The sequence below is a fragment of the Thermobia domestica genome, chromosome 3, assembly GCF_964235325.1.
Source record: "Thermobia domestica chromosome 3, izTheDome1.hap1.1, whole genome shotgun sequence".
Taxonomy (NCBI): Eukaryota; Metazoa; Arthropoda; class Insecta; order Zygentoma; family Lepismatidae; genus Thermobia; species Thermobia domestica.
Window position 1 is genome coordinate 174587835 of NC_137456.1, and position 19359 is coordinate 174607193.

At 34.0% G+C, this 19359-nt stretch overlaps 1 protein-coding gene across 4 annotated transcripts in view; it reads left to right on the plus strand.

The window, feature by feature from the left end:
* The window catches only part of LOC145680868 (TBC1 domain family member 19), a 193091-nt gene that overhangs the window by 101723 nt on the left and 72009 nt on the right, over positions 1 to 19359 (plus strand). For all 4 annotated transcript variants that reach the window (XM_081752006.1, XM_081752007.1, XM_081752004.1 and 1 more), the window contains exons 13-14: positions 6043 to 6229; positions 11106 to 11229. In XM_081752006.1, coding sequence (XP_081608132.1) covers positions 6043 to 6229; positions 11106 to 11180 — 262 coding nt within the window. In that variant the 3' untranslated portion in view covers positions 11181 to 11229. The remainder of the gene's footprint in view (positions 1 to 6042; positions 6230 to 11105; positions 11230 to 19359) is intronic.

The window sequence follows — 19359 nt, forward strand, 5'->3', positions numbered from 1 at the left end:
TGAATTTATTTTGGGTCTAAGGGTTTTACACACTCATGCCCGGTTGCACCAACCGAGGATTAATCCGTGGATAGGGATTAAACTAAAGTTAATCATCGAAGTGAGGATAATGTGTTGCACCAACACTGATCTGAAGATTATATTGCCAAATCGTCGAATTAACATTAGCCATCGAAAACGGGAGTTTAATCCTTGATAACGTCGTGATCAGCTGTGAGTAGAGTGAATATGCTTGCAAAACATTTGGATATTTTAGATGAATCTGAAGTGCTCGAACAGATAGAATATGCTATCCGACCTAGAAGAACAATGAGACAGGGAAGATCCTTTCGAGTACTTCAACGATGATGCATTTTGTAATCGTTTTCTCCTGTCGAAGTACTCTGTTTTGTTGCAGGATTGCTTGCAGAAGATTATATCAATAATTTGGCTGTTTATGTGGTTATTTATGTGGTTATGTGGATATAAATGGTGTTACTGTGCTTATTTCAATTGTTCCTAAAGCAAAAAAAAAAAAAAATATTTGTATCAATAAATATCTGTCATTACTACAATGGACCGATTATAGTAGCATACTTGCACTAATTCATTATATTCATTGACTTATTTATTATAGATTGTGAATTGAAGAAGTGTAGTTTTTAGTGGCTATCTAGTAGAGTTGGACATAGTAGGTTAAATTTACCTCACAGTTAAGGTAATTATATTTATAAGATTCGACCTTGCTGCAAGAAACTCTCTTGGGGTCAATTATATTTTATGGTATACACTACAACATTCGTTCATTTAACAGGACTATTGGCATTTTAAATCTTTACAATTTTGGTTTATTTGGGTTGAATATGCCCTTGTATATTAAACACTGCAGAAATAAGTGTGAAAAGAAAAGTAATAAACCGAAGCAGAAAATTGGAACATTAACTTTGTATGTCATAAACTAGAATTGCTCCCATCCTTACATTAAATCTGCTAGCATGTTCTGCAAATTTTACAATAAAAACTATTGATTGCTGCCATCGTACTTCTACCGATAATCGTGCCTCTATACTTGATGTGTATATATTTTTAAAAAAATGTAAGCAAATTTTCATTAGAATTTCCGGTGCACATTTACTGCACGGATCCATAGATTTGTAAAATTTACAGAACAAATTTGTAATAATATTTTAACAGACTAATGTGTTACTAATCGAAATACGTTTTCTTCTTACCTGAAGACATCCCAAATACATAGCTACGTAAAAATATATTAATGAAAGTCGAACCTGTTATTCGCGGACAAGGTCCTAGATTACTGGTCCCCCTTCAGATTGATCAGTAATAAAGACAGAAATCAACGTGCCGTGCGGGGCTCTAACCCGCCTTCACTCGCTAACGCTCGCTCGGCAGTACTGTGTAAATTAAATGTATAAACTTTAGTACAGAAAGAAATCAACCGACCAGTAATCTAGAACCTTCCTCGTGGACTTTCCTATAAGGTAGCTATTAATCATAGTATATCATAAACTGCTAATTCATGCTGCGCAACGACAAATGTCTGAGCTTAGGAGGTTCACATAATTATGAAATTTACGTCAGTAATGCGTTATGTTAATTTGAGAATTTGTGCTGTATCGCCGGACTACACGAAAATCGAAACAAAAAAAAATACATTTCGTTAGATTAGATTAGATAACATTATATTAGGTTAGTCCGTTTTTTATATAAAAATTAGGAAAATTTACAGGAGAAATGCGGTAAGAAATGATGATTTGTAGGTTTTTTTTTTTTTTTTTTTTTTTGCGTTGTTTAGGTATGTAACTTTGGCAGTAAAGTTATGTTTAATACGAGAAAAGATATGTGGAAGGTTCGGAAGGTTGCAAGACGCGGAAGGTTCGATGATTCAGCAGCGTGCCCATTTTATGTCAAGAATAGAACCCTACTAACCCGTTCCTACTCCTACTCTTACTACTACTACTGCTTATATTATGGATCCGGATAGTAAAACTGCACGTTTTGATGTTTTTACTGCTTTTTTGTAGGTATGAAACTGGAGGAGCAACTCTAAACTTAAGCCTCAGGTTAGGTTAGGTTGAGTTGCAAGTCAATTATCTTGAAAACAGATATTTATAAACTTTTACAGCTTGGAATAAAAAATCAATATATTCGTATAAATATGGAGTCCAGATATAGGTATGGCATAAAAACTACAGTGCAAAAAACATAAAACAACTTGTGCTAGGTGGCCACTATAAAGCACAAATGCTACCTACCCAGTCGGGGCAGGGCGAAGCTAGTGGACCCACACGATAGCGCAGAAGTGTATCCGAAAGGAGCGGGCGCGGAGCGGCGTGTATGCGCGCAAGCGAGGGTAGTGAAAACGTGAATTTTGGTAATGATACGAGTTTCAATAGCACTTGTCATGGGTTCATAATAATAACTATCTGCACTGTTTGCAGAAACACATTGTCGTAGTAGTCACCTAGCAGGTTAGGTTGGTTAACTTACATTTAGTTAGGATATAATTCGATAAAACTCAAATATGAGTGTCTGAACTTTGACACATACGCGCCATTTCCACACTGCCTTATCTGCCACTAAATCATAGCAAGTGTACCTATCCGCCAAATAGTCCCTTCCGCCTACATATGTAATGCCGCTTACATCTAAAACAACCAACAACAGACATTTCCTTAACTTCAACCTTTCCCATCACATGACTTTCAATAATTCTTCATCAGAAATCAAAATAAATTAACCAATTTACCCGGTAAATTTCCTAAAACTGGTCCGACGATACAGCACTTAACCCTTAATTTGGAACACAAATATACAAGCAATAAAAAAATCGGGGTATTACATATAATCCTTTTAGTAACGAGCAAATACATTATTCAACATGTAAGGTAATTTGATGCCATATATAGTGTTTGCACTATCCTCGTTTATATCTATACCCACCTTCGCTAACGCACACCCTCGCTACCGATCGGGTCACTCCTCTGCGCTTCTACCGTAACTTGTTTAGATAGCATTCATGCTTTTAGTGACCATCTAGCAAGAGTTGGTTAGTGTCTTTTGCGCAATAGTTCTTATCGTGTACATACACTGAAGTTCCCCTAAAATGAACCTGTACAAGGGAATGCAAGTCCTCACCCAAGAATGATTGTTTAAGATACAAAAGGTCGATTTACTGAAAAAGAAGTATATATATGCAAGAAGTTTGTGCTGGATCCATACGTAAATCTGCACCGCATCGCCAATTTGTAACATTATGCAAACCCGACAGTCAACTACTAAAATAAACTTTACTTTATAAAGATGGCCATATTTACGTACACCAGTGCTACTTTCTGGAATGAAGTATAACCAACTGGCAACGCAAATGTAAACTTAAACCTTTTTTTTTTTCAGCGGAATTGGCAATGCGATTTAGATGTAAATCTATATCAAAATTTGGATTTTAAAAAGGTGGTCCGAACAGAGTCGTGGGGGGCGAGACGGGGACATATAACCTCATTGTTGATGTTCCCATTATCCCCCCACTTATACTCATATAACTGTTAAATACAGTGTGATGGTGAGACACGGCAATATGATGAGTTAACCTAACCTAACCTTTCCTACTCTGCCCTACACTTCAAAATAATAGCCTAAATATTGATTGTAAGGTAGCCTAACTTACTCTACCCTACATTTGGAGCGCTTACCTCTGGTGCGTGGGGTCCCTTGTTCGATTGCAGGCCAAGTAAATTTGTTTTGGAAAAGATCGTGTCCGTGGGTTTTCTCAGGGTACTCCTGTTTTCTCCAATTCTCATTCCACCAATTTTTCTATCATTCACTTGTGTTCCTTAACCTAAATGGCATAAACGTAGGACGTTAAACTTAAGGATTTCATTTCATTTTTCTGCCCTACATTTTACAATAGTGGTTAAACATTGAGCTAACGTAACCTAACGTACTCTACCCTACCCTACATTTGAAAAAATTGGCAAAGCATTGAGCTAACGTAATCTAACTTACGCTACGCTACCGTATTCTACCCTAATATTCTCTACTTCTCCCTATCCTATCCTATACTTCAGTGCAAATACCGAACGTTGGATTTTAAACAAGACAGTATTTGTTTGAAGCTTAGCGTAGTTTGTAGTAAAAAATTATTTAAGAAAAATGGACTACACACCCTTACTTGAAAATGTCTCTTAACAGCCGGATAAAGGAGTTTGATCTGCTAGAACAAAACTATTCTTCTATTTTTTTCAATTTAATATTTGGACCCTAGATATCTATATTTGATTTGGTTTGGAGTTTAGCATCCCTTTCAGCCGCGAGGCTATATAATATGCGGTCCTACTGCTTAATGTAATATCCGAACTACATGAGCTCTCGCCGGTTGATCTTCCACGCCATTCCGCTTATCCAAAAAAAAAAAAAAAAAAAAGCGCTCGTATATATATATATATATATATATATATATATATATATATATATATATATATATATATATAGGAATATCAGAAACAGCTTCTTTCTAGTATTTAATATGACTGTTATTATTATTATTTGTTAAAGGATATGCTTGTCCAAAAGCATTAAAACATATTTGTCTTCCCGAGCAGTCAACTTCACCCGCTTTCTTCCCGTCATAGTTTTATACAGCTTCCGATTACTCGTGGATAAGTTAATCCTTTCTCACAAACTGTTGGTGCAACGATGTAAGATTCTTATCGAAAGATAAAAATAATCAATGGATTATCTTATCGAATCTTAATTTTCGGTTGGTGCAACCGGGCATCAGATTTTTTAATTTAATTTGATGTGGGGTTTTACCTTCTATGTGCCCTTATATCGTCTTTCGGTATTTATCTTTAGTCACTTCACTAATACACGATTTACAGTTTTGCGTTTGCACACAAGAGCTGGTACCATTATTTAAATTAAAAATCATTGTCTACTATGGTACCAGACCTGGAGAGGAGTGAAACAATCACCAAAATAGGCGTAAAATTTACTATTTTGATAAGGATTACATAAATATGGACCTGAGTCGATGCTGGTATGCTATAACGTGTATGGCAGAAATGTAACTATTAATGATATGTGTGTTAAGTGACAAAGAAGACTGCAGGACTTGTAAACCAAATTATCGTCGGGAATATTAAATACTGCGGGTTAAGGTAAGTAATTGTAAATTCTATCACTAAAATTAGTACACGTGTTGGGAGTCATATATTTACTTTTCGTAGGAATGTGGGCTGTCCATCTCCCAGATTCGAATGTTACTGAGTCCTCTCTACCCGAAAGGTGAAAGGTTGCTTCATTACTAAATATTAATGACTGAATAACTCATTGATTTCCAACAGAAAGAAGACTATCGGCCTGCGAGAATTCCAATTGGTAGGAAAACAAAAAATGTTCGCATAAAGTCTTGTATATATTCGACTATGGGATGTCAGCATTTTTTTCTGGATTTCTGTAGATTTCGTGTGAAAGCTGTACTGTTCCAACATTCATTGGTAGATGACCAGATGACTTTCGTTTACAGATGCTTTGTGCTTTATTTTTTAATATTTTCTTCCTTTTGTATTTTTTTAATCAGTAGACTGCTTGGTAACCAAAAGTTGACTTTATTAATGAGCTAATTAGCTGGTAGTATTGTTATGTTTTAGTATATTTACACATGGAAGGAGAAGAGAGGAGCAGTAATTGTGCTCATTTTTCAAATTCAAAACATGCAAATACACATATTTGCGTATGTATACAAATCTTTATCAGTTTAATAATGAAGTTGATACAGTAATGCAAAGGTAACAAACAGTATATGCCAGATTTCAGTATTGAAGCCGGAAATTTGTAAGCTTAGAGCATCTGTATCTGGACATTGATTGTAGTTTACACAGAATGATTATACTTTTCTATTGAATAGAGATCACTTGCGTATGTGAGGGACTTTGGTGGTATAACCAAGAAGAACTTTGCTTCTAGTTTGAAGGATGAATACATCCTGAACTTTGCATTTATATTATTTTCATCCATGCTATCGTAATTTTTGTTATCTTTCAGAGTGCGTGTAGTATTCAAATGGTTGATGAGAGGTTTCAGTGGTCACTTGCCACCAGAACAGCTTCTCTTCCTATGGGATTTAGTGCTTGCTTATGATTCTCTGGAGATCTTGTCTTTGTTGGCTGTCTCGATTTTAAGTTTTCGAAGAGAAAATCTTCTGGAAGTAAATACGCTTCAAAATATTGAGGTAAATACGTTTAGCATTGTCTTAAAGTTCGTACTTCATTTATAAAAGGAAGTATATATATTTGGTCTAGGAATTAATTCGTGCGGTTGGTACGCACACATTGAAGCTGTAGTACAAACACACAATACATAAATACCTTAAGAAAAATATTGTCCATCGCTAGCCACCACTTTCGCCCATCTGTCAGGCAATGTACGGATTCCGTGGCGAAAGAAGTCCTCATCCTTGGAAGCGATCCAGTCAGAGACCCATGTTTCGATATCTTCTGAAGAAGTAAACCGCTGTCCAATCAAATCGTTGTTCATGCAATCGAACAAGTAGTAGTCCGAAGGAGCAACGTCTGGTGAATACGGCGGGTGGGGTAAAACTTCCCATCCGACATTTTCTAAATAGGTTTTGACCGGTTTTGCGCAATGTGGGCGAGCGTTATCATGTTGAACAATAAGTTTATCATGTCTGTTCTCCCATTCTGGTCGTGTTCTGGCCAGAGCTTGCTTCAAACGCATTAATTGTCGTCGATAACGTTCTCCATTCATAGTTTCACCCGGTTGCAGCAGCTCATAGTACACCACACCTTTCATATCCCACCATATGCACAGCATAACCTTTGCACAGTGAATATCTCGTTTTGGTTGTGATGGACCTGCTTCACCTGGTTTCACCCAGGCCTTTTTTCGTTTAGGGTTCTCGTAATGGATCCACTTCTCATCACCCGTAATAATTCGATGCAGAAACCCCTTTCTGCGCTGTCGTTGAAGCAGCAATTCGCAAATGGTTTTTCGTCTTTCAACGTCTCTGTCTTTCAATTCATGTGGAACCCAATGTGACATCTTTTGAATCATTCCCATGGCTTTCAAGCGTTTGGAGACTGTTGTTTGATCAACGCCTAATGCTGCTGCAAGTTGTTCCTGCGTTTGACACGAATCCTGCTCGAGCAATGCTGTCAATTCTTCGTCTTGAATTTTTGTTTGGCTGTCCAGCTCGCTCTTGGTCTGCCAAGCCGAAATCACCACTTATAAACCGTGCAAACCACTTCTGACACGTTCGCTCAGCTAGAGCATGGTCACCATACACTTCCACCAAAATACGATGACTTTCAGTCGCACTTTTCTGCATGTTAAAGTAATGCAGCAGGACACCCCGCAAAAACACTTTATCAGGCACAAATTGCGCCATGTTCACTTAACTACAAACTGGTGTTGTTGACGCTTTAATCCACTGCCCTATACTACGAACGATACGCGATGACAGGGGTTTGCAACACATGTGTGGATACACGGAACTGTGGGACGCTCCGTTCGTTGCGCCATCTCTTGTCCACCCGCACGAATTAATTCCTAGACCAAATATATATATATATATATATATATATATATATATATATATATAAACACGTTATTTTTGTAAGTAGTGTTGGTTGTGCAACAACTCGAACGTGGTATGTGGGTGAATGCACAAAACAATCCTGGTTCAATACCAGCTAGTGACAATGAGCTTTTTGGTGGGCAAGCACCGTGTCGGGCTTTCTCGAGGTTCTGTCATTTCCATCAGCCTCGGAGCATAAAGGTAGGACGTTAAACATTAATAATAATAATAATAATAATGATAGAAGTTTTCATTAGTTGATGTTTAAACATAGAAGTGGATGTTAGGAAGTGAGAAAGGAAATAATATAAAATCTAGAGGACTTGAGTCGATTAGTGTTCAGGTTTTAAATGATAACCCAGCACTATTGAAATGTAATAATGAAAGATAGATCAAAGTTATTAGTATAATAATAATAAAAGGTAATATAGGAGTGTCTTGTAGTTATCAAGTTTTGGTTACAGTAATATGTTTTTTTTTTTTTTTCTACAGTGCCGTTTATAGTTATTAACAGTTAGCATTTTTTCAATCTAAAATAGTTGGTGTATATGCGCAGTAATATATTAATGATCGTATATAATAATTCTCTGTTCAAATATGATAATTTAAAATATTTTTCATCCAGAAATTCAGGTTATTTCATCAGAATTAATTTTTAAAATTTCAATTTAGAGATTAAAAGAAACGAATTTCATTACGATTTGCGTGATTTTCTTTAATTTAATAAACTATTTTTGGCTGAGTTCAATGCTTTCCAATATAACCAAATGACATTTGTTTAGATGTTTTCATAGTGAGGATTATGTAGCCTTCATTGTACAGGTAACCAAGGTGTTTATAGCAAGAAGTCAATGGTAAAGTTAGTTGGGAACCAGATTAAAAAAAAAAAAAAAAAAAAAAGTAAAATAACTAGAGAAAGTTACGGAAGAGAACCGTTCTGTGCATATCTACTAATCTGTGAATTACAAAGGTATTTATTACCGGCAAAGGATTTTTTGATGAAAAATCAGTGATTTTCTAATCGTTTGCAAATTATATGAATAAATTTAATTAAGAAATCAGAGACATTGATTAGAGTCACTCTATTTGTAAATTACTGGAATTTGGATGCGGAAAGTATCTCCGAAAGTAAATCACAAAGGTTATTGATTCAACTACCAACTGATTCCAGGTAATATAGCCGCTCATAAGGGGGACCAATCTCAACAAATATCGGAAACTCGCAAAAAATATCTTATTTTAGGTTTTCTTAATTCAGTTGCAGTTTTTCAAAGTTCAAATTTCTGTCAGAGACGAAATAATCGTAACTTTTCCAGAGATTAAATTAAATAAAATTAGATTAAAATATGGATTTAGCGACTCTTTAAACACCGCTTGATGGCAAGAATAAAATTTAGTCCATCGATAATATAGAAGTTTAGCGACTTTTGAATTACTAGTGGTGTTTATCATAGAAACGGAGTTGACAATGATGCCGCATTAAGTTTGCCTTTAAACCCATGAACTCTATGAGCGGTCCTACTGACGAGGAGAAATAAGTTTTATATTTGACAATAATTTGGATTGTGGTCAGCCAAAAGTTAATTATTGACCATATTTTTCTGCTAGTCAGAAGTACACCAGTTCTCATTATTTTTGCATGTTCCTTATTTGCACCAGTGTTAAGGTGAATACGAATATGGAAGTATGACTGAGAAATGGCTGTCACTTGGAGATACTATGATATGTTTTTGCACATTTCAGTAATTGTTTTCGACCTCAGAAAAAAAAAAAAAACGGATTGGTTACAAAAGTAAAGCTTTATTTACTCATTTTCTAAAATACAGTTGTGCCGTGAAATTATGCATAATAGTGAATCATTTCAATTTCGATAGAAAGTAGTGTGTGTTGTTTGAGCGAATGCTGTGATATACTACTAACCGTTTCTGTTTTCCTTTTAAAATGAATCTGTTTAAGTCTGATTTACAGCGATATGAATATATATATTACCTGATCAATTTCATTATTTGATGAGGCCTATTTGTCATAGTGGTAGTAATAGTTATTGAAAACACGCGTAACACGTTTGGGCTGCTATTTAATGAATTGATATTTTAATGAAAATAATTATAAATAATAAATATGTGATTTAGAGTGTATATATATCACATATTTCTTTTTTATATTTTTCATTAAAACCTATATTGCATTAAGCTCATCGATGAGCACAGAATGTTAATATAAATTAAAAGGCTAATATTTAATAGAATTACGAAAAGTGAGGTTAGAATAGAATGAATAAAATTAAAATTGGAATTGGAATAACTTACGTAATGATTAAACTTGGATTAAAAGATAACTGCAGTGATTAATTTAAAAGAAATTTTGTCATAGGATTACTGTATAATTAAGATCTATAAAGGAATTCTTAGAAATGGGCATCAGCATTTATGGAAAGGAATAAACTATTTCAATGAATGAAGTTATGTAACTAATCTGTTAACGTCGATTAGCAGCAGAGTATTAAATAATCAATTTGTTAAAACTACAAAATTGCTTTTTTTTTTTTTTTTTTTTTAATTGAGCAACGCCAGATATACTAAGTAAACATTACATACAAATTTACATTCCTACATATTATTTAAGTAGACAATAAAATGAAATGCAACTGCAGTTTTTGTTTGACATTTGATTTTTTAAAATTTTTATTTTATTTAATTATTTTGTGTAACATTGAAATTAGTTTAGAATAAATAGCTATTGGACTCTCAAAGACAATAAGAACGGAACTGGAATTATAATCAAAAATTGCTTTAGTCAGAAAGCATAGCGCAACAAAAGAATCGTATTTTTATTTTTTGTCTTTAGTATAGTTAGAGAAATGTTAATTTTCTTGCTGTTTTATATTGGAGACCTTAAATTAACCCAATTTTCACATCCTTTACATTGCAATTTTCATTACCGTTACTAGCGTTAGTATTTAATTATTTATTATGACTATTTACCATTTATATTACTTGTATTATTTTTTCCTCTACAGTGTTTAAAATGCTGTTTCCTTCTTAACATTGCCAAGTACAGAAAGTGAAAAAGAACGTTCTTATGAATGATATCATAAATAAATGCGCTATTTGCAATCGTGGGTGTTTGATTATTTTTGGCATGGGACTATTCATTTAACTTTTTACTTTAAAATAAAAGATAATCTTGGTCTCAGCAATGCGCAAAATCTTAGATAGAGCTTTATTTGTGAGTAATCTACAAGAAAAACTCCATATAAACATATTCTGTAAGTATATGCATTACAACTTTCGTGTTATTCATTATTAACAAAGAGTAATCAGCGATAGAAGTGCTTCCACTATTGTATTTAGGTTGGAAGAATATATATTCGAAATGTTTCTGATTTTTTTAATGCAGCGGAATTAAATGAGTTCTTAGTTCTTACATATTGGTAGCAATTCCATTTATGTTCTGTCAGCATCAGCATGAACTAAATCTTTCCTCAATATCAAATTACTTTTCGTTTCAGGCTGTTTTGGCTGATTTGTCCTCTGTAATGGTTATGCCACTTATTCAGTTGGCCCTCATGAGAGACACCTTTTGAAGTTCAAACTGAGTCAAAAACTGTTTCAATTGATGACAAAATTTCTCAGGTAATATATTATAATACTGAATGGGTAGGACAAATTTACCAATTTTGTAGAGATCCTTTCTATGTAAGTTATTGAGAATTTTATTTTATCTACACCAAGGAAGACTCTACTCAAATTATTTATCAAGTTATTGATGAACGAACATGTATAAAGAAGGTACACTTTTGCTGTAGTGATATTTCTTGACTTGTGTATTGCCTTGTTCATCTGTCATGATAATCAAAATTAAGATCAAAATTCTTTGTTTCAAAGCTGATAAAAATGCTGCTTCGACGTTGATTTATATTGCGTGGAAAAAGTTAATTGTAAGCGTAGATAAAAAATAAAAGAGGATTAATTTAATAGTTATTATGTACTGATCTTAAGAAATACAAAAGTTATTCAACATTCCATGAATAATTTTAGTTTAAAAATACATATATTATTCGTCAAAATTAAATGTTCAAATAAATCAAAAATAAATTCCTCCTCTGATATGATGTTCTGGAGGTATTTATGGTGACATCAGAAAGTTGTTTGTGACACAAAGACAAGCGTACTGTACATTTTAGCTGTTCTTTATCCTCCATGATAATCGTTTTGATGTTCTCTGAAAGAAAAGTGACTTAAATGCTATTTAAATGTCAAGTATTTTAGTGATAGAAATCTTTTGTCATTAAACTCTGATTTTCTGTTCAATTAATTACACTTTACGTATGAGCTAATTCATTTAAATGCAAACCACGGTAGATATAATTGCTGTGAAACCTCACTGGTATTTTCCGTCTCATTTCCAGTGTTTTTGTTATTTATTTATTTAAATATTCGGTGCACCTCACCTCCAGACTTGGGACTCAGAGTTGTTGAAAAGACTTAAGTTTTCACAAATAGAAACCATAAAGTAAAACTAGTCATGTGTAAATTAAAATTTACATTGCAGAAACAAATAAAAGTAGTCAGACAAACGTGTATGATATTAAAGTGTGTGATATTTGTCTTTTTCGTAAAATAACTGATGCTTAGAAATTGTGCATTCCCATGCTTTGATATATAGTTTAGATTAAAAATTCTGTTTTTAGATTTATTTATGCCAGAACAAAAGTATTCAGGTGCATTCAATAGCAGTTGAACTGAGATAGTTGCAGTAATGTGTTTAATTGTTGCAAATAGTTGATGTTTAAGTCATTCTTTGCATAAGAAGCTTTGATTTCTGTTAGTTATCACATAGTTGCATTATAGGGAATAGAAAAGGTAAGGGAATAAGGGTACAGAAAACGTATTCAAAAATCACCAAATTCTTTAAAAAAGGAAAAGAAATTTTGAAACATCACAAAATAATTTTCACTATTATCAGGATGTCTGTCGGTCACGAAAGTCACGAAATCAGAAAACGATAATGAAAATCGAGTAAAAGTCACGAAATTTAGCTCTTGGGTTACGGCTTTTTTTATCTGTACAAATATAAGTACAGACTGGAAAATTTTGTTCTATAAAACGTCAAAATTCACCACCAAAAATGTCTATGATCGGCTTTAGAAGCTACCAAAACACAAGGAAGCACGCTTCTATCACGTGCATGAAAATTCGGCCTAATTCGCTGTTGAGAATGTTACCAAATTTTATGGTTTCGTTAAAAAAAAAAAAAAAAATCACGAAATTTCATTTTGGAATTTTAGTAGACACCATGATTATTCAAAACTTTGAATGATAGAGAACATTTGTATTCAGTGCAAGCTCACAAACAGGGATCGGCAGAGAATCATTACTCTTAAGAAATATCTACTTATTACAGCGTTCGCAATCACAGAACACCCAAGGAAAGATGTAGAAAAGATATTTCCGTGCTCATGCTCTCGCTAGAGTTTTGAATGGAACTGATTGCCATTGGAGAGTTCCTGGTAGCAGCTATGAGTAAAACTGACTAAAAGAAACGTAGGAACTTTGCTACTAAGTTCATAGTAAAAAGTACAGATTTCTAGGACTCGGTTGCACTGTTGAAGCAAACTCAATATTCATGAAATGATGTTAGTTTTAGTCTGGCAAAAAAATAAATAAATAAACAAAATAAACTGTGCAGAAGGTAGTTTAGGGTTGCATTTCCTCGTCTAATGTGAGAAGGTTTGTTTTTATTAGCTACATTGAACTGATTTATTTATTTAGATATTCAAAAGAAAACCGTTTAAGAATATGGGACGAGAAATTATATGTAGAAAACAGTCACTGTAGCAGGGTGATGATCCAGGATAAATCGTATGTACTTTCAAACACTAGATAGTGTACAATGCCCGCTTTGCTTTCAAACGCAAATTCAATCAAAAATACCTAAAATATGAAGATAGAGTACTAGATACGTATATGACAAACGAAGAACAATTAACTTTTAAAATACTAACCTAAATTAATTTTACATTGTAGCGCAAATTGCTTATCGTGAAAAAAAAAAAATAAATAAATAAATAAATAATCAACCCTTCGTAAACCTCGTAGAATTCCTACTGTGTAATCAAACGTGGCTTATACAAGTATGACCTCAAATTTTATCATTATACACTATTTAAAGAACCAGTCCACGTGCAATCAGTGTATGAAGTTTAACAATTTCTGGCGCAAGACAAATTCTTCTACACATGCGGTTTTTTTTTTTTTTTTTTTTTTTTTTTTTTTTTTTTTTTTTTTCGCCTTTCTAAGAGACAACAACTTAAATGGGCTTCAATGTTCAATTTACCGTTTACAGAACATATATATTTTTTTAAGCGGTATCGCATCCCAGTTTGCGATGCAAGAACAAGGAAATGCGATACAAATTGAAAAATGTATTGCAAATTGCGATGCATCTTTGCATCTTTCATTACTACCATGGAAGCTAAAATATGGAGCAAGCTGAAAAAATATTACTAATACTTAAAGAAACTTTTATTTTAAGGGGCGGTTGCTGCAAGAAAAAAATGCCTTCACTTTGGGTTGCAAAACAGTTTTCCACTCTGTCTTTCCTTCCCTTTGTCGGTTTGTTGCTAGTGGGTCATCCTCCAGACCTTTTCAGGTTTTGGGTCATCCTATCCTTGTTTCTGAGTGTGTAATAATAAGAAAAAAATGTCCCTTGAAGAAAAGGCGCATTGGCACCAGAGAAAATAAATTCAAACTATATTGGACCTAGCCGATATATGGTGTAGCATGAGTAGGGCTTGGATATATAATTAGTAAAACACAGAAATGTCCGTTTTACTTTCCATGTTTATTAAGCTTATGAATCGACCAACTGTTTGAAATTGACCAAATTCCTTATTTTTATTACTGCATAACTATATAATAATAATAATAATAATAATAATAATAATAATAATAATAATAGAAGACTTATAAAAGAAACCCAATAAATAGGAAAGTAATTCACAATTATATGCTTTTCGTACTTTCGTATTTATTAGGTTGCATTTATGAATCTATACTTACTCATTATAGTTCAAAATTTACAAATTGCGATACAAACTGAAATTTGTATCTCAATTTACTATACAAAATATAAACAAAAAAACTGTGATATATATATATATATATATATATATATATATATATATATATATATATATATATATATATATATATATATATATGGGGGGGGGTGCAGTGAAGAATACGTTGTTCCTATGAACTTCTTGGATTATGTATATGTGGAAACGCGAACTACTGCTTGTCTGAGAAGGGAAAACGGAAATAGAGAAAAATAAATGGATGAGGAGCCTATCGCGACCAACACTTTTGTGTTTTGGTTTTCGTGTCCTATACTTTATTTCTTCCCATCCAACTTTACTTAAGGTTCTTCCCTACCTGTAAGTAGTTTGAAACTGAGCCATGAGATGGTGCAACCCTCGCTCAATAGAAATATATTAGAAAATAAATTAAAAAAAAAAAAAAAAGATTGGGCCACAATAACTACTTTATTTACAGCAATAATAAAACCAAACTTAGAATATTACCATACCTCAACATCATTTAGTGCATTACCCATGCAAAATTTTGATTAAGTCATTATTTCCATTGTTACAACCATTCATGTTGAAAACACGGGACACGATATCTCAGTCAGTAATTAACCAATGGATGTCAAATCACTCAGATGTATGTACTAGTACAATATCTAGCGCATTACCTATGCAAAATTTTTATTTTCTCATTATTTCCATTGTTGAGAACACTGGCCACGATATCTCAGTCAGTAATTCACCAATGGATGTCAAATCACGCAGACATATGTACTAGTACAATATCTAGTGCATTACCCATACGAAATTTTGATTTCCTCATTATTCTCATTGTTGTGAGCCTTCCATTGTTGAAAAGGCGGGCTACGATATCAAATGCTGCCACACCACACACGTCTATAGATTGCTATAACATCTACTGCATGGTTCATAGCCTGCAGTATGTCGTCAACGAAATTGCGATTACTTAATTATTATCATTGTTAGGAGTTTCCATCATTGAAAAATAAACTATAATAATTTCGTTGACGATTTATCAAAAGTTATCGTATATACGCGCTTATTCTACTACAATATCTAGTGCAGTATTGATACGAAATTGTGAAGTTCATTTTTGTAGACACTTCATTGTTGAAAACGAAAATCGCGATATCTCCATCATAAATTTACCAAATGCTGCCTTATCACTCATGCTCATTCACTACACTATCTGGTGCATCCAGTGGCTTAAGGAAGGGGGGGTCTTAGTGGGGCCTCCCCTCGAAGAGTTCCGACAATGTACTCTGGTACTTTGATGTTAGTAATTGTTTATATATTTTTAGGTTTGTAATTTTTGTGTATATACGGTACTAATCCCCCCTTCCTCCTCACACACATTTACAAACATCCTAGCTACGCTACTGAGTGCATGATTCTCATGGAATTTCGATTACATTATTTATGGGACATAGACACATTCAATAACATAAAACAGTATGAAAATCTATATGGGTTATATCAGAATCTTCCCCCGCTCCTACCCTCAAGTAAAATATGATTTAACGCTAGTGTGTGCAGGTGGATATTTGGTACTAGTATATACAGTTGTTTGACATGTTTTCAACAAATTGCCTTACTTCAACAAATTGTTATTGAGATATTCTGTTCATAGCTTACAAACAGTGGGAAAAGTCCACAGAATTCGCACGAGCTATGTGAATGGAACAGGCAAAGTGAGTCTGTTCTCTCCGCCCATTTCAAGAATGATTTGATGGCTGTTCCTTGTAGCCTCGACAAATGAAGGGTAAGGGGAAAAAAACAAGGAATGTCCATGCATGTGCTTTACCGGGTGCTTTGTCCTATCTGTTAATGACTCTTGGTACTATTTCATTGTATATGCCATGCACGCGTAGATGTAGAAATATCCATGTAAAAAGGGACGAAAGATTTAATAACCCTATTCTTTGTACGTGATTTCAAATATTAAAATGCCGTTCTCTCAAAAATGTAATTTTGTGACATTCCTTCTTTTTTCCCCTTACCCTTCAAATGTCCTTCTTTGTCGAGGGATTTCACAGCTGGTGGGTCGTTTTTATGAGATGCAGGTCTGTGTGTGTTTGTTCCAAGGAAGTTCAGTACATTTACTCATTTTTCACACGTCTATGACAATCTGAAAATCCCTTCTATCATTTCTTCATTCAACAGGTAAATAGTGGTTTATTATTATTATTTTAAAAATCTGCTTACCTTTCAAATAATAGCGTTACGGGGATCTTGTTTGAATTATTCATGTCTCCTTCCTCTAATGCCTTGAAAGCCACACCCAACTCCGAAACGAAAGTACGGTGTAGAATTCCGAATTATGCTACGCGTAAGTATGGGACGTGTTATAGAATGACTATCCGTCTATCTGTCAAGAGTTATCAGAGCAAGAACCGTAAGAAATATCGATAAGCGGTTTCTTGGAATTGAGTCGGTGTCTCAAAAATAGTTTCATCTTCTATGTTCATCCCCTATTGAAACTGGAATAGGTAGAAATTAACAATTTCCGATTTCAAATTTGTTCGCCATAGAACAGAAATGGTGACATAGCAGGAAGCGGTTTTGTGGAATCGATTCTTCGTCTCAAGAGAAAATAAAATTTCATACGCATCGTCCTACTAAAACTGGAAATAGTAAAATATTACCAATTTCTTCTGTTTTTATTATTGACCAAAGAGCAAAACTTGTTACGAGACAACGACAAGCAATTTGTTTTTGTCTTTGATTCTGTATCCTAGCAGTAGGTATCATCATTTCCATTATACCTCTGCTCAAATTGGAAATGTTAATAATAATAATAATAATAATAATAATAATAATAATAATAATAATAATAATAAAATTCCGGCTTCAATATTGGTCGCCATAGAGCAAAAACGGAAAGAGATGGCGAGGAGCAGTTTTATGAAATGTACTCATTGTCGCAAGAATAGGTTCCATCTCCTGCGTTAAACTCGATTTAATCACAAGTTGTAGAAATTGTCATTTATGCTTCCACATTTCATCGCCATAGAACAGAAACGGTAAAATTGCTAAAAGCACTGTTTGGGAACCGATTCCACGTCCCAATAGTTTATTCTACTTTCACGCATATTCTTTTCCTGAAACCGGAAGTGCAAGATAGCAGGTAATTGCAATTTGATATGTATACAGCGTCGGAGGAACAGGTTCTATCTTTGATCTTTTCACTCTGGTTACTTCTGTTTGGCAGAATGTGTTATCAGTGTTCAGCGTTGCCAAGTTTACCAGTTCCCATTGTGCAAAAGTGTCCTAGCAGCTAAATGTCGATGAGTAATTCACCTCAATTTCCTCTTTCGCAGAACTACATGAAGAGTTTTGGTAGCACCTCACTATTAGAAATATTTGGTGAAAGGAAAATAAATCGAATATAAATCTAAGAAAGAGGTTCGGCTCGTAATAGAGCTTGTCCTTGTCTGCAATGGCGTAACTAAGATCTCATGTGTCCCCCCCCCCCCCGCAGTATTTAAAAATGGGCCCCTTATATCAATCTTTCTATTATTATTATTATTATTATTATTATTATTATTATTATTATTTTCTAAAAATAATAATTGGATACATGAAATTATAAAGGGCTCCCTTACTCAAATTCTGATCCAAGATGAGAATCATGTTTCTAGTTTCCTACATTGCATTCTTACACACTAAAGAAATATTGCAGTTAACTGACAACTCACCAGAAGTTATATCCATCATAATTTTCCAAAGCGTCATTGTTTTGTTGTCAGAAACTCGTTCACCACACTTTCCATATTAATATTGCTGGCTTCTTCACTTGCAATGGAGAGTAAAGCCAGTGAACTTAACCTCATCTGTGACATGGTACTGCGCAGGTAGGTTTTTGTAAGTTTTAATTTGCTCAACGACCGCTTGGCGGATACTGTTGTGACTGGTAAATTGAGATACAGTTGCAGCACGGTACATAAATCCGGGACACTACTAGCAATGACGGAGTTTTGCACTATCAGAAACTCGGCCAGTTCTTCTACAGTTGAAAGGTCACGAATTTGTTCCATCATTACTTACAATCTAAAACTTACAATCTGTCCAGAAAGGATAAGAGATAAATCTTGTGGATAATATTCGCAAAGTTTTTCGTAATTTCCCTCTCTTCTAAGCTGATTAGTTCTCTTGGCTGCAGTAACGAAAATTTCGCTGATATATCATTCATTTTGCATAGCGTACTGAAAGCTGATGGATAATCACATTAAGGCAAACGTTAAACACAAACATTCAGAATCATTCTTCTGGGTTTTGAATTCGTTCATTAATCGTCAACTCATCGAAAAACCTTTTAGCGTGACGTTGTCGTATTTGCTTAAAAGCTGGGTCTATTTTCCAATTATTCGCAATTTCTCCCGCTTCCTTTAAAACTATATTTGTGAAAATCTGTCTCAACTCAGACATACCATTCTGCACCTGTTTTAACATTGAAGTGGCTTTCAGAATGTCAGTGGATTTATCTTGCAAATATTTCGAAACAATATTAATTGACTGTAACATCTTGCGCAAACTATTCAGTTATTTCTTCATTTGCATGGCCTCTTTCTTTTCAGATGCTTTCGAAAACAAAATATTATTTTCGAGACACATCATCACTTGCGCAAAACCAGTTTTCAAGGCGAACAAA